At 41.9% G+C, this 17,077-nt stretch overlaps 1 protein-coding gene across 1 annotated transcript in view; it reads right to left on the reverse strand.

The window, feature by feature from the left end:
* LOC106601405 (alpha-1,6-mannosylglycoprotein 6-beta-N-acetylglucosaminyltransferase B) overlaps positions 1–11,708 on the reverse strand; it is a 76,391-nt gene extending 64,683 nt beyond the window's left edge. The window contains exons 1-2 of the mRNA XM_082976506.1: positions 11,189–11,708; positions 9,374–9,486 (exon numbers count right to left, since the gene is read on the reverse strand). Coding sequence (XP_082832632.1) covers positions 9,374–9,486; positions 11,189–11,256 — 181 coding nt within the window. The 5' untranslated portion in view covers positions 11,257–11,708. The remainder of the gene's footprint in view (positions 1–9,373; positions 9,487–11,188) is intronic.
* Positions 11,709–17,077: the final 5,369 nt, after the last annotated feature.

Genomic DNA, 17,077 nt, shown 5'->3' on the forward strand with positions numbered 1-17,077 from the left:
GAGTGTTTCTTAAACAAATCTACTTTGAAACAAAAGTATACACCTCACACACATTGTTATGGGCTTAAAAAAAAGAAGACACCTGTACAATGTCAGATATAGAGTTTAAATATTACATTTTGAGTTTGCATCCCAATATTATACTTTATGTACATCACAGAAGACTGAAATAAAGCAACTTTTTTTAAAATTTAAATAATGTTTATTAATTATGACAAATATGAATAACATTCCACTTATGAAGCCACTAGAGGGCGATTTGGTCATTTGACTGCAGGAAACTACAAGAGCATGAGACATGCTATGCGTCATTGCAAGTTAACATAACAAATCGTGAGCAGTCATCCTCCTCGTTTTTGGGCAGTAATGCTCATCAAAATGTTTGTGGCATGGATCATGAAATCTAGTCAATTTAAACAAATCTATCAATGGAAAATTGGCAAAAGATAGAAAAACATGGCCACCATTGTGGAGTAGACAGTAAAGCAGCATCCGTGCCCTGTGTGTGCATACAGTACGCTGTAATCCAGTAAGGTTTCAGACACACAAACATGATACAGTTTAATGCTTGTGTTTGCCAAGCCATGCTTTGCCTAATGTCAACCTCTGTGTTGCCTTTGCTACTGTGGCTGTCTGTGGGCATCGTTTCCTCAGCCTCCTGTGGTGGGTGTGGATTTGGGCTGACACTCCAGCAGCATCACAGAGGGATGGCTGTGTATTGTGTCTCATCACACTGCGCTAATCCTGCAGACACACTCGCTCCAACATCTGGATGATGTATTTATTAGCCTTGTGAAAATCCCTCATTTTTTATTTAAACAGCGGGTATATGTTTGGACTGATTAAGTAAATGCATGACTTAATCGTCAGACGAAATCAATACCTGCCAAGTATGTGTATTAAATGGCTAAGTGTGTGTGTGTCTGGTGTCTGTGTGTGTGTGGTGTGTGTGTGTGTGTGTGTGTGTGTGTGATGAGATGAGATGCCAGGTGAAGTAGAGGAACAAGGACTGCTGCTGAGGAGAGAGAGAGTAGGATGAGAAAAAGAAAGTGCTATAGTTTAGGTTTGGGAATTGCCAGGGACTTCATGGTATGATATTATCACCATACTTAGGTGCCGATACTATATGTATTGTGTCATGACGTTGCCCTCTGGGTTTTCTATGCACCATCCCCCTAACTACCTCCCCCTACCCAGGCCCTGTGAGAGGGGTCGTAAAATTCCAAAGGGGAATGTCCTGCCTCACAGGCCACAGTATAAAGAGACAGCGTGTTTTCATGGAAAGAACAAAGGATTCTTCCACCTCACAGAATTGGAGAAGAAGGTATAAAAGATCGGTGAAGAATCCAGCTATGAACTGGTCCGCTTGGTACAATTTTGTGAGGCTCATTAGAGACAATATGGCCATATTACCATACTAAGGTTTATATACTAGCCTCAGCGATGAGACTTACATCTAATGGTTGTATAAAATTATTTAATAAGATTAAAGCTATTTGGAATATGTGGAGATGCTATGTACTGATGTTAATGTGAGATAATTGTATTTCTGTACAAAGCTTAACTCAGTCATTGGCACGCCCCCAGGGACACAGACAGGACAAGGCATCATGTGACAAGCTTTTCTATGTTCAGTATAAAGCCCCCACCCAGAATTTCTTTCTTCAGACCAGCTTACCTCAGAAGAGAGAGCCAAGGTTTGACCATGCATTCCTCTACTGAACTTTGACCATACCACGTGGTTAAACTTTTAGACTATCGATACCGACAGGATAATAACAAGTCTTTGATATTAATTGCTAGTCTGCAGCTAGAAATTCAGTATCATTGAACGCGAAGACCGACGAAACATCCATTCTATAATGACATTAATGAATGTCGCTTTGAAAGATCCATTCTAGCCGAGAGAGAGCATGCGGACAAAAACTCTCCAACAGGACAAAAACTCTCCAACAAGGATCCCGACGACACACTGAGCGTAAATATATATTGATTGCAATTGTTCCCGAATGAGTGAGCGTTCATGTGCAAAGGATTAGCATATCAATTGTTACTATTTATCAACTCTGTAGGGTCTTCTCAGCTGACCCCCCACTACTCTTTTGTTTAACAAGCCGCCATGCTGGTTTAGCCCACTAGGGCACATTACTCTACCATTTCTGTGTAACGATAACACCTGTTTGTATGCTTTCTGTGAATTACTTCGTTTAGTAAATAAATGATTTTAAGACAATTGATGTATGGATGACTTAGTGAAGACTGGGTTCGTGCAGATAACAACAATTTACGACGTTTGGAATGAGACTGGACGAGGTAAAGAATACACCATTTAAACCAGAAGATAATCGGTCAGATACTATAATATAATGTTATAATATAGGAAAGTTATATTAGGAAAATTATAACTTTGTAATCTGAATATTTTCCTTGGTGCCCCAATCTCCTAGTTAATTACAGTTAAACGATTAATCAGTTTAATCGCGTAATAATAATTACAGGGAGTTATTTGATAAACATGTCTTCAGTTTAATGGTGCCCCAATTCTCACAATTCTACAGTTTATGTACTGTGTGAGAGCAAAATTACAAGATTATGTTATAATACTCTTATTGCATCAAATGGTTGTTTTATGCAACAGAATAGAATCTTAGAACTCTATTGTGTCTGTGTAAACTGAAAGGGGGCCTCTGGGGCTTAGTGCTGACAGTAGATTTACGATGCCTTAGGTGATAAACCTAACAAGCCACATTCCATTCCTGTGAGGGAGATTGCTCTGGTCTGATGAAGGTACCAGGGAGAGATGGCTCCGGTATGGATAATGATGAGGGGAACCTTGTTTTGGGTGCAAGACCCTGGTTTCCACACAATGAGAACAGTCTTTACAGCAGATACTGTCTGCTGTGAATTATTCATTTATTTCATACGAATCCTAACCTTCTGACCCATTCCACACATCTGTTGTCATGTAGACTAAAGGGGGAGTATCTTTACTATAAAAGATAGTTGAATCCTTTGTCTCATGGCTCTCAACACATCATCTAAGTGTGGTTCGTCGACCAGCCATCGTTACTGCAGAACACTCACATCATTCACTTATGTGTGTGTGTGACCTGCTTTCCTTATTAACAAGTGAATAAAGACTATGTATAACTCTGACTTGTGTGACAAGTTTGTCTCTCCTCATTTGATAATAAAGAAATGACCACCACAATTGTGATTTGATACTTGCGATTTGATATTCCAAACATATTGCCCATTATATACTGATCAAAACTCATTTTCTCATGCTCTCTCTTGTCTCTCTGCAGCAGACCAGAGGAGGCTGGTGGGAGGAGCTATAGGATGACAGGCTCATTGTAATGGCTGGGATGGAACAAGGGAACAGAGTCCAACATGTGGTTTTCATATGTTTTATGTGTTTGATATTATTCCAATAATTCCATCCTAGTCTTTACAATGAGCCTGTCATCCTATAGCTCCTCCCACCAGCCTCCTCTGGTCTGCTGCAGAGAGACAAGAGAGAGCATGAGAAAATGAGTTTTGATCAGTCAGGGAAATAAAAGTGCTGAAGGCATGTTGGCTCACTATTTAAAAAGAAGATGGAGAACAAGCTATAAGATGAAAAATACAGGTTTTAGCACAGGTACAGCCGACTAATGCTACCTACAGTAGCAAAAAAGAGACAAATATCGATAAAATCTATTCAATGTCTTGGCCATAACATGCACAGACAGACAGACATACCTGACCCTGTACATACCATACTGTATTGAATTGTTGGTTGTTTCTGCATAAAACATGACATTTATGCTTTCTTATCCCTATTGACAATTAGCCTTCAGTTTTTCATAGGGTTTTGTACAAGATTATGTACAACTGAGAAATGTTGGTACATATAACTCGAGAGTACTGTGTTGGTGTGTGTGTGTGTGTGTTGTTTTCCGGGTTGAGGACCTTTTGGGGTGTCAGTCCCTCCCCCCTCTCCCCTCTCCCCTGCTAGATTCACACTCCCCTAGCCCTGCTGCTCTCACTCCTCATACGGATATTCATTAACAGGAAGACTGATTGAGATTGAGTTGCTCTAGTGTACCCGGCAGCCATGGGGGAGCTGACAGAACCAGAACCTATTAGGACCGACAACCTCGGTCACTTATCCTCTCTCTCCTCATTGCACCTAACAGCCCAGAAAAAGGAAACTATCTGCACTAATGTATCTGTCTATGCTTCTCCACGGCTTCAATTAAAAACCTGCCTCTTCCTCCTATTAACCCTACAGCTAATATACACAGACACAAACAAACCCAAAACACATTTTAGGAGAACCACAAGCAAGTTGGAGGCCAGTCTTCTTCATTGGTATGAATGGCAGACATAAGGTAGAACTAAATGGGGAGCTTTTATGTAGATACTAACAATGTTTACATTCAGCATTCAGTTCACATTTGACCTCCCACCACCACCATTCTTATGTTCTGATAGAACGTGTGGCCCGGTATTTTCAGGGTAAATAAGAAATCGACCCCACCAACAACACAAAGAGGGGAACCACAGAGTCAGGGACTCTGCACAAAGACCAGTGATAGGCTTCTGATTCAATGTAATGTACACACATCCAGTTCTCACACACACACACACACACACACACACACACACACACACACACACACACAAACAATACAGTATATACGGACTACTGTGTTCAGCATTAGGCATTCATGTTTGCCATTCAGAGGGTGGGCAAAACAAAAGATTTAAGTGCCTTTGAACGAGGTATGGTAGTAGGTGCCAGGCGCACTGGTTTGAGTGTGTCAAGAACTGCAACGCTGCTGGGTTTTCACGCTTAACAGTTTCCCCTGTGTGTAGCAAGAATGGTCCATCACCAAAGGACATCCAGCCAACTTGACAACTGTGGGAAGCATTGGAGTCAACATTGGCCAGCATCCCTGTGGAATGATTTCAACACCTTGTAGAGTCCATGTCCTAACAAATTAAGGCTGTTCAGAGGGCAAAAGGGATGCAACTCAATATTAGGAAGGTGTTCCTAATATTTTGTACACTCATTGTATACTTGAACACTCCAAAGAAATAATTCATAACATTTAATTTTGACATTTTAGTCATTTAGCAGGCGCTCTTATCCAGACTGACTTCCAGTTAGTTATACAACTTTAAAAGGTTTGCACTGTAATTTTACATATTAGTTTCTCTTCTAGAAATAATGTTTGTGAGAACGCAAGTAAAATCCCCTAATGATTGTGACAGTGTTTTCACTGGATGAAGGTTTGATCAATCAACACAGAATCGAGATGACTGTAAATCTTTTCAGCTGCTCAAGATGAAGAATCTTTGAGGTTTCTCCCCTCTCCCCTCTTCGCTGCAGAACCCCATGCCTTCTTACCCTGGTGGATGAAATCAGATTTGCTAAGAATCAAAAACATTTGTGCAGCCGCCCTACCCATAGAAACATGGGATTTTTCTGCAGCCAAATGTCACTGCCTATCATGGAAAACAGAGTGAGAAAGATCTGTACAACATGGCTGTTGTGAGCTTTTCAAAATCCAACAGAAAAGCATCTGTCTCTTTGTCTGGCGACCCTGATGGAAGCTCATGTCTTCTTTAGTCACAGCAGCTCACCTCAGTCCAGCCTGCTGGACCTCCTGCAGTGTCTCTCTGTCCGTGGGGACTATACCTGCATGCTGCAACAAAGACCAATTCTTCCCTATTTTTCAAAACCACTTCTGAGAAGACCACCCTCTGTTTCAAGCGTGCCATTTTTCTTTCACTGAGGCAACTTACGTTTTTTTAGAGACCTGTACAGTAAAAGCCATGTCTTCACTTTGAGAATTCAGTTAATTGCTCTACTTTAGGTAGTGATGACTGCTGAGCTACACAATACATGGTCTATCGTTGTCATGAACGCGTCACCGAACATAGCTTCAGTGGAAGTCTTAACACGATGATGGATTTAACTGCATTATTAGCATTTCAATGAACACGCAAACACATTGTGACAAGATAGCCATGACATTGAATGGAGGTCAAATTAGATGTCGTTTTCACTCTTGTGTACATCCTGCAAAATAGTTCATCAGCTCTCTCTGTTTCAGCCTCACCTTAGTGGCTCCTGCCCAACCACTATGTTTTCTGACGTAATACGTGACCTACTATGGGTTACAAGATGTAGGGGAACATAACATGTGCGGTGAGAGTTCATGAGTTATTACCCCTCACTTGGCCTCCGGGCCAAATACGTGTGTGAGCCAGTCTACTTCCCTGGCCCCATATTAGCACCAGACTCCTCCTGTTAATTACATGTGTACCAACATCCATCAGTGGCATTTTGCTGAGAGAGCACCTTAGGCCGAGTACACAAACACACTGTGTGCACTGTTACAGTGCATTAACTGAGTGACTGAGTGAATAGACAGCTATTAATGAATAGAAGCTTCATAATGGGTGGTTCCTTAAAGGATGCTACAGTACTGTACCTAGCACTGATTGAGTGTGTATATATAGCTAGTCTGATAGAATAGCTACTCAGATTGAGTCTGTAGAACAGCACAATGTAACTTCTGCCTCTCATCTCTCAGCAGTACAGGGGGGATAGGCAAAATATGTTTACATCCAAACTACTGTATATCAACCATTTAAACAGCATCAGCCTGCCAAGGGCAAATCTTGGAGCTCATGAACTTTACCCTTTCTCCATCTACCCAACAGCCAGGCAGGGCCACGTTAATAGCCCCTATGGAAAAAGGGGTCTCCGTGAGGGAGGGCTTCAAAGACACTATTAGAAGCCCCTGGAACACCTCTGCAGCCTTTAAGATAGAGAGGATCAAACGTTTCCCTCTTTCATGCCTTCGTCCTTTCCAGGAAATAGTCCCCCACCACATCATTAGTTTCACGTTCCATGAAAGACCACCTGCAAAATGCAGGTTAGCATTTATTGGGATGACTCATGTTCTGGAGGCAGCTCTGCCCAGTGGTCACTAGCTGGCCCAGCCACAAAGTCATACAACCCCAACCACACTGCTAACCCTAACGCCTAACACTAACCTAAATGTTGTTTTCATTCATTTTTACAATATAGCTCATTTTGACTTTGCAGCTGGCACATCTAGTGGAAGTCACTCAGTTCTGCATCACGGACAAGACTCATCCCCAAAAATGTTAACCTGCACCAATAATGGGGTAAACGTTTGTACAGACACATTATTTCAGTGGCCTACTGGGTGTAGCAAGGTAAAGCAACAGGACAGAAAAAGCAAATAGTACAATATTGCTCTATGAATAAGAATTGAGCAACAGCAGTCACTGAGAATAGGCTACAATATATTGATTGGTATTGATGTTGATTCAGACAAGTCTGAATTGATACATATCAATAAGAAGAGGTAACTGAAATGCAAGATTCAAACACTGTATGAAACCTTAGGAATCTATTCTATTTCATTGTTGGGTATCAATTCCATATAACATTGTGTAAATCCCCAGTGTGGTCACTAATCCGACCAGGGAGAATCCTACAACAGAGCCTGTATGCCTGCTAATTCTCTCCCTGTCCACACAACAAGCCAATAAAGCCCTAGACAAACAGATCATCCAATGTAAATAGCATCAAAGCTTGCAGAGCTGGATACTATACAGACAGGATCTGGGCAGAATCTACAAACGATTCATTGATTTGTAGTGATTTGTAGTCCTCCCACTAGCCTACAGCAGAATCATTTATTGTATAGTAGTATACTGTATCTACTCAAATTTAATTTAGACTTCTCTGAAAGATCATTAAGGAAAACATGTTATGATAGGCTCAGGCTGCCTCTAATGACTGTATTGTCTATAATGAACAGAAAACAGTAGACTGTCCTAACAGTTTTGTTGAGGCTTTATCCTGTGGTTGCATTGTAAGTGAGTTCCTTTATAAAAACAAACTGCTGAGGGAGAGAATTGTTCACTGGGGAACACCTTTCATCAAGCAACCTTCTCTTCCCTACGTTAAAAACCAGTCTGTTGGGTTTCCTCATTTTTATACTTCCTCTCCCTTCCATCTAAACTCCTCTATCAACTACGGGTCCGTTCATGAGCTCTACTGAAAGGCTTATTACCATCACAGTCAATCTGGGATATATTTATATGCTCAGTTGGTCTAATGCGTAAAAAGATCCCCCATTTACTTGGCCCCTAGCCTTTTTCCTCCCTCTTGCAAAACACAAATTGTGTGTGTGCACTAAAAGATCCTCCTCACTAAAGCAGATTACACAGTCAACAGGCTCTCTGTGTCACTCCTGGGGCCAGAAGTAGCTGACTTGGTGTCTACTATCCTGATGTTGCTCCAATGAACACTGACCTCCATCCTGCCCATTCATCACACACACACACACACACACAGACACACACACACACACACACGCACACAGTTTACTTAGCAAGGCTTTCCCTGGTTGGGTAGCAGACAGTGTTTAATGAGCTGAGGGCCAAATGCCTTCCCTAGACTGCAGCTTGTGAGTGGTTAATTTATCAGGCAGCGTTCCAGCCTTCCTCTGCCTGCCCACGTCCCTATCTCTCTCTCTCTCTGCTGGGGTTGGCGTGCAGCACGGCGGATTACATTATATGAAGATTATCCATCATTTATGGATTTTATCCACAGTTTGGAGGACAGAGAGGGATTCTGCTTTAGATCAGGCTTTCACACAGACCAAAAAAAACTGTCACTAGAGATTCCTACTGTACTGTGTATTATCACTGCACTGCAGCAGCATTTTAGTCTACAAGCATTCATCACTGCTGAACAAACCATAAAACAAATAATCTGTAAAACAACAAGGCACAGGAATAATTCTGAGTTCTCTTGACTTTCTATTGTTCTGTTGGGTGGTTATGTCACCTGATAATGCCCACATTGCCCTATGAGGATGAGACAGTGTCAGAGTGCCAGGCTGTGATAAAGCTGAGAGGCAACAGTGCCCAAGCTAACATTGACTCTTCTAAATGATCTGTGCACTGTGATATAAATGCAGGGGCACATAGCACAAACACAGATAACGTCCTCCGAAATTTAAGAGCCTGCTTTCCCAGAGCATGGAACACTGACCAGGGTGAATACTAAAGACCTGGAGGGGGTGACATCTTAGCAAGACTACAGGGAGGTGAGGGGAGGATAACAAGACCCACATCCCCATCTCCCCAGCCCCCCTAACCCCCACCTGGTGAGCAGCAGACTGATGAGGTCTGTCAGCCGGCTGCAATCAAGGGCTTCTGCTGCACTGAGCGTGTTCATCCGTGTTTATTGTGTGCAGAGAACGTATGTAGTCAGAGGCTGCCAGGCTTTACCGAGAGAGAGACGCTGTAATGTCTGTATTCTGGAGCTTACCTTCGGCCCGCATGGTGAAGGGAGTGTCTCCGGGTCGCTTGGCCGAGAACTGCCCCCCCAGGGAGGTCATTAGGAAGCACAGGCTGAAGAAGCCGATCCCCGCCACAAAGATCCTGCAGGGACAGGGACCAGGGCAGCCAGGAGACAGAGAGTAAGACTCAGGGTTAAAACTCAGGGGGAACAATAAGAGAAAAACGAGGGAGTTAAGGCAGGGGAGAAGAGAAGAAGGGAGAGTCAACTGTCAGAATGAAAGCAAAAGAGCTGTACAGTACAAAAGGAATGGGGCACAAGAAGATGATGCAAAATAACAAAGAAACTTAAAGATGACAAGTTTGAATTCTATGGCCATTGGTCTAACGCGTTGCAATTCTTTTCATGGGGGTAGTCAGGTGCACCTCACATAGCTTGGCAAACGGGAGCTGAAAGCATCATGAAAACAAATGCTTTTACTTTGGTTTTTTTGAGTCCACTTAGGTTTCACTTAGTGTTTTGATCCTATCACTGCATTTCTTGCCATTTAACAGAGTGCAGAGAATCCAATTGTCGAGACTAGAGATGGATGAATTATCAATCAATCATCATTCTAAAACTAATCTACCTACGGCAATGCTGGGGATCTGGTTGTGGACAAAGGTAAATGGCATATTACATTCAGTACATGGGTCTTGTGTACTACACAATGCATGAAAAGTCAACTGAAAAATTATAACATTAAGGATTACAGTTGCATATTTGTGACTGCAACCATAATCACTGTAGACATTTTTCAAATGTTCAGAATGGTGGGTGGAAATGAATGCTCATAACAGATGCCTTTCAAACTGTAGATGACATCCTTGCGTGAGAAAAGTGTTCCACTGAGAAATGCTCATGCAAATGTTGAAATATTTGAAACCATTCTCGTCCATTCCTCCAGAGGAGAGCTGCTGGATGGAGAGCTAGATTTACATATTACACACCACAGCTCACGTCACTTGCTGCTCATTTAACACGGGTTATGATATAGCTTTCTTTCTTCTCATCCTATGCTGTAAGGGTAGCCCTTTAAAAGAGAGCTTCATTTAATTCAGAGGAAATATTATACTCTTACTGCCTAAGAGCAATGTCACACTTCATCACTGTCCAATATTTGGGCTAATGGTGAAGAGTTGAGTTTTGTGCTCATGAAAGCTAAAACCAGTGTGAGCAGAAATACACATAACTAGTTGATATCACCTACTGTAAGCTGATGATCTGTTCCTTTGTGTGTTTGCATGCCACTGAACACATTCTACACACCAATGAATTCATTCACAGTAGACACAAGACTAACTGCTTTTAGAGTGCTGGCAGAGTTCAGGTTTACCATAGTGATCAGAGTATGCCCAAGAGCTCAAACAATGCAGTGATCCATATTGACTCAAGTGTCAAGTGCATAGGCCTACTGTATAGGTACATGCATGTCATTCTATGTACAGGGGAAAATACAAGCAAACTACTGTAGAAATATGTAGTTCATATTCAGTCTTGTTGTGCACTATCTGCAATGCACCTTGATCCGTTATGCCATTAGCCTACTCCTTGCATTTATGAGGTTGTCATAACATGTTTCTGACATGACAGATCCATTTTCACACCTCTATGACATCACAGGTGTGTAGTCCTGTCAAGGCAACCTGACCACTGTGAGCTTGTTGTAGCCTACTCATGACGTTCCCATTTTCATAAGGTTAACTCATTTTTTTCCAACTCAATTTGAGACTTAGGCTACACAGAGAGAGAACACTGCATGTACATCGAGACCACGAGAACAGTAGCCTACATGTAAATGCTTACCTGAATGGTTTGAACGTCAGAAGACATCTTCTCACCATAGTTGAATAGTCTGTGTTCACAGCACTCATTTTCCGGAGAAGGAGAAAACGCAAAGAACCCCCAACATTGTGTATATTTCACAAAGTGTCCTAAGCGCAAACATAAACATAGTAATTATGAATGAATAGAGCTTTAAAAATATCGATACATCGACTTGGGAATCGGATAACCAATACTGCACGTGCTCGGTTTAGTAAAGTTCGGCAGGAATACACTCCGCTTGCCCAGCTGCATACAACAGTTTGCTTCCGCTGAGTTTAAATTAGTCCGTAAATTAACCGTGACTCCGGAGTCCTAGCCGTTCTGTTGGAAAAACACAAGTAATATTGTTCACTCCTCTCCTTGTTAACATGGTAAACGTGTTTCACGTTGGGAAAAGGGTAGCAGAGTTATCGAGCGTAAAAGTCCATTGCTCACCAGTGAGCGCTCGGTTCCATTCGCTTTCTGGCGGTGTATTTCCAGATTGTGCAAATAGCCTAGAATTGTTTTCAGTGCAGCGCCATCTAACGAGTGATACATACAATCAAAAGTTTCAGTATTGCAGGACAAATGACTACTGTTTTTATAAAAAATGTCCCAGTCAGCCCTGCACAGAAGCCTAAATCAAAATAGCTGTGAATTAGACTCTAGAATAGAAAGCCAACATCATAGATAACTGTAGGAACTAGGCTTTCATTTAAAAGCACACAAGCTATTCAATAAAAAAATACATGTTTAGTCTTTGGACAGTATAATTTACACTAACTTTACATACCAGCTTTTTTCACATCCGTAGACGCTGTGGCCTACTTTTTTACTTTCAGCACCATGGCCAGTTCCCATTGCCGTCAGCAGCTGAGCAGACATAAACTCAGCAAAAAAAGAAACGTCCCTTTTTCAGGACCCTGTCTTTCAAAGATAATTCGTAAAAATCCAAATAACTTCACAGATCTTCATTGTAATAAACGCAGTTGACAGTGAGAGGACATTTTTTCTGAGTTCATCAACAGCAGCACTCAATGGTCTGAATGGGGGGACATTCAAACCAAGTCTCTTATCGACAGCTGCAGTGTGACTGGTAGGACTAGGACCTGACGCGTTTGGATCAGTGAGAGTTTGCGCCTGTCAGACTAGCCTGCTTTGGCCCATTCTATGAATCCAATTGCTAAGAATCTACTCTACTATTCTAATATATAGCTAGGTAACTATGGGCAGAAGTTACTCACAAAGTTGAACGATCTCACCTTTCCACAATGTATCCTCTATCCTCCCTCTGGCTTTTTGTAACCTAGTGAAAATGTATATAAAATACGATAACTAATGATATAAGACCTGGAAACTGGAGGACAGATAGATGAAACCCATTGTCACAATCCCTAGATTTCATTCAGACACCCATGAAAATCAACATGACTGTGACCAGCCTGACCACTTGTGCTCCTGCACCTGCAGGACTAGTCAGAGGAGAGAGAAAGGAGTATGTCATTGGGTTAAGGCAATAAATCACAGAGAAGAGACAGAAAGACAGAGAGGAGGTGGCCATTCTTGAGGTCACCCAGGGCCATCCCTACTATGACAGAGAGCAATCTACATCCCTGCTGCTATGGCAACCATTTTCATGCAGCCCTATGAGCCCTGAATTAGACTGACACGACAGGGCTCTCTGGCAGGCCCGGTACGGTCATGGTGTGGAGAATGGCATTATACTCAATCTCTGGCTTCAAAGGCATTGACAGTCAGCTCACATTCATTTAAGATGACAAGTTCAACCCTTCACATTATATTGTAGAAAAAATGAGGAAGGGAAGTGCTGCTAAGGTACACAATAGTAGGTTTTGATAGACAGAAGCTGCTAAGGTACACAATAGTAAGTTTTGATAGACAGAAGCTGCTAAGGTACACAATAGTAGGTTTTGGTAGACAGAAGCTGCTAAGGTACACAATAGTAGGTTTTGGTAGACAGAAGCTGCTAAGGTACACAAGAGTAGGTTTTGATAGACAGAAGCTGCTAATGTACACAATAGTAGGTTTTGATAGACAGAAGCTGCTAAGGTACACAATAGTAGGTTTTGATAGACAGAAGCTGCTAAGGTACACAATAGTAGGTTTTGGTAGACAGAAGCTGCTAAGGTACACAATAGTAGGTTTTGGTAGACAGAAGCTGCTAAGGTACACAATAGTAGATTTTGGTAGACCGAAGCTGCTAAGGTACACAATAGTAGGTTTTGGTAGACAGAAGCTGCTAAGGTACACAATAGTAGGTTTTGGTAGACAGAAGCTGCTAAGGTACACAATAGTAGGTTTTGGTAGACAGAAGGATAATATTCATTTTCTCGACCTTGACATCAGTAAAAATGACAGTTTGTTTGCACACATCAATCTTATGGAAGCCTACCGATGGGAATAACATTCTGAGGGGAGACAGCTACCACTCCAAAAGGCTAAAAGAGAACATTCCATATGGCCAATTCCAAAGTGTCCGCAGAATCAGGAAACAGGCTACAGCTGAATTGGAGAATCGCTTCTTGAACCAGGGTTACAGCGCTCAGGTCCTGAAAGATCCAGGTTTAATGGCCGGACGACTTGATAGAGAGAACAAAGGGGAGCGCCTCGTGATGCACCAGAGAGTGTACTTTGGTACAAAATATAGCACTGAAGCACAGAACATTAAAAGAAACATAAAAAATAATTGGGGAATCATCCAAAGTGATACGCTACTATGCGAAGTCTTCCCAGAGCCACCAGTCATAAGCTTTATTAAGAGATGTCCTACGCTAAATGACAAATTAGTCCACAGCTATCTTCCTGGTAACTCTGAAAAGACTTGGCTAGACCACAAACCCAGCAGCTCTTTTAAATGCAACCAGTGCAACCATCGCAGAAATATTGCACAGAAAAAGTATTTTGTTGACACAGCTTCTAAAACGGAGTATCAAGTCAAGCATTTCATTAACTGCAATACTACTCATGTCATCTACAGATTGGAATGTCCATTACAAGGTGTTCTACATTGGACGGACAAAGAGACACCTTCAAAACCGCTTAGTGGAGCACAAGTGCGCCATACGGGTAGGCAATGAAGACTACCCCATGGCAAGGCACTACAAGTCCTTACACCATGGCAACCCTGCCTCCCTACAAGCTACGGGTATTGATCATGTTCCGGCCTCAATTAGAAAATGGGACTGTCTTAAACAGCTAAACCAAAGGGAAAGTCTTTGGATTTACAACTACAGGCCATTAAGTACCTTGATTTAAATTAAGATATGGATTTCTCACCTTTCCTGTAGGGTCGTAGGAGGTCCCTTTGCTGTCATCTAGTGGACATATTGCTCTATTGTCCTCGGCTATGTTTAGATGGCGGTGGTCCATGTTTTCTGTGATCTAGTGTACTATAAAATAGATGTTTCTCCTATTCTTACCACTTCGCCCAGTCATATTCAAGGTTAGAACTACTTTTCTAGAGGTTCTGATGCGTCTAGCTTTGATTTGCATTTTGATAACATATCTACAGTACTTCACTTCTTAATGTATATGGTATTGCTTACTAGGTGTTGTCCCATGAATTCTGTAACCACAGCTTCTTCAAATCAGGGTTTATTGGAAAAAGCTGTTCAAAAGAGGACATTGCATTATCATATTTTTGTACTCCCTGACGAAGGCCATGCAGCCGAAACGCGTCAGAGTTTTTAATCTTTGTTTTCATTGAACATGCCTTACAAATAAAGGAATTTTAATTAATTACATGAGCAGTGCCTTGGTCCTCCTTTCTTTTTGATGACCTTCACATTATTTGTTTGGACAGGAAGGAAACTCATTGAAGAGCAAACTGATATTTGTAGCAAGATATGTCAGGACGAGATACTCTGTCTGTCTGTCTGTCTGTCTGTCTGTCTGTCTGTCTGTCTGTCTGTCTGTCTGTCTGTCTGTCTGTCTGTCTGTCTGTCTGTCTGTCTGTCTGTCTGTCTGTCTGTCTGTCTGTCTGTCTGTCTGTCTGTCTGTCTGTCTGTCTGTCTGTCTGTCTGTCTGTCTGTCTGTCTGTCTGTCTGTCTGTCTGTCTGTCTGTCTGTCTGTCTGTCTGTCTGTCTGTCTGTCTGTCTGTGTCCATGCATCAAAATTGGCTTTAAGGCATAACATGTTAGTACTGCACAACCTTTAGGACCTGGTGTGCTCAGTCACAGCGCTCAGCACAAACCATATAGTAGAAACAATAGAGCCCTAGCTAACTCTCTTTGTTCTATCTGCTGCTGTCGCTCACTTCTCTGTAGTTTTATCTCAGTCTGCTTTTCATGCGAGTTCACAGAGGAAAAACCCCTCTGGGAGGGCAATAGAACTCTTAAAAGTGATTACTTTATATTGAGCTGTGACTGTGTTAACTAGAAAAGATACCCCTATGTTTGGGTTGTTTCACAGTCCCCGATCATGTATCATGAAACTCCTTTGTTTCGCTGTCATTAACAAAGATGAAAAATCAATAGCCCTCTTTCACTGAGACTTTGTAGCTCTGATCAGAATGGAATAAAACACAGTGGTGAATGGCCTACATACAGACTTTGTAGCTCTGATCAGAATGGAATAAAACACAGTTTAGTGGTGAGTGGCCTACATACAGACTGTAGCTCTGATCAGAATGGAATAAAACACAGTTTAGTGGTGAGTGGCCTAGATACAGACTGTAGCTCTGATCAGAATGGAATAAAACACAGTTTAGTGGTGAGTGACCTAGATACAGACTGTAGCTCTGATCAGAATGGAATAAAACACAGTTTAGTGGTGAGTGGCCTACATACAGACTGTAGCTCTGATCAGAATGGAATAAAACACAGTTTAGTGGTGAGTGGCCTACATACAGACTGTAGCTCTGATCAGAATGGAATAAAACACAGTTTAGTGGTGAGTGGCCTACATACAGACTGTAGCTCTGATCAGAATGGAATAAAACACAGTTTAGTGGTGAGTGGCCTAGATACAGACTGTAGCTCTGATCAGAATGGAATAAAACACAGTTTAGTGGTGAGTGGCCTACATACACATTATCTGGCCTCCGTCCAGCATTTTCCCCCACAGCTCTTCTGCCAGACATCTGGGAGAAGAGGGGAGCAAGACTGGAGAGCTGCAGGGCATCCCGTCCTATAGGGAAACAAAAGCTGTGACTAACCACTGTGACACAAGAGGGAACCAAACCTCAACAGACTCAGCCTTATTATGAGTAGAATTTTATATTGAGAAAGGCTGGGTCTTTTTGACAAGGCTTGTTGTTTCACTGTAGTGTAGTTCATTTCACCCCTCCGCTGTGAATAATTCTCAGATAAAAGTCTGGTATAGTATGAGACATCATTCAATATTAATTTGCCAAACACTTACATATTTCCACTTGTCTCAAAAGCTATTCAAGTTAACTTTCTTTGTGACCTACACTAAAACCAATTGATTGAAATGACAAAACTGCTAAAGCACTTCTGAAATGGGCCGGCAAATCATCTCTCTGGTTCTCAAGTGCCATCCTCAGGGTTTTTCCATTTCCTGGTGATTCTATACTTTTAAAGTCAAATTACACCCCCTGACTTGATATCTCAGACAATTACATTTCCTCGGTGGGAGAGTTGAGAGTAACAGAGCGTGACAAGGAACTATGATCTTCTAGGTGCAATGACAACAGAAGTGGCAGTCAGACATTTGCATATGGTATAAACACCCTGGGACAGGCTGAAGCTAATTCAACTGACAGACAGGTTGGAAGAAGAATACCTCTGATGTTCTAATGGCATTATAATGATGACTAACCTAGCTGGTGAGGGCATATGATGAAAATTATATCTCCTGTCAACAAATAGTCAACACCAAATATATAATTTCACCAATAACAATTAG

This window comes from Salmo salar, chromosome 06, assembly GCF_965601325.2.
Source record: "Salmo salar chromosome 06, fSalSal1, whole genome shotgun sequence".
In the NCBI taxonomy this organism is placed as follows: domain Eukaryota; kingdom Metazoa; phylum Chordata; class Actinopteri; order Salmoniformes; family Salmonidae; genus Salmo; species Salmo salar.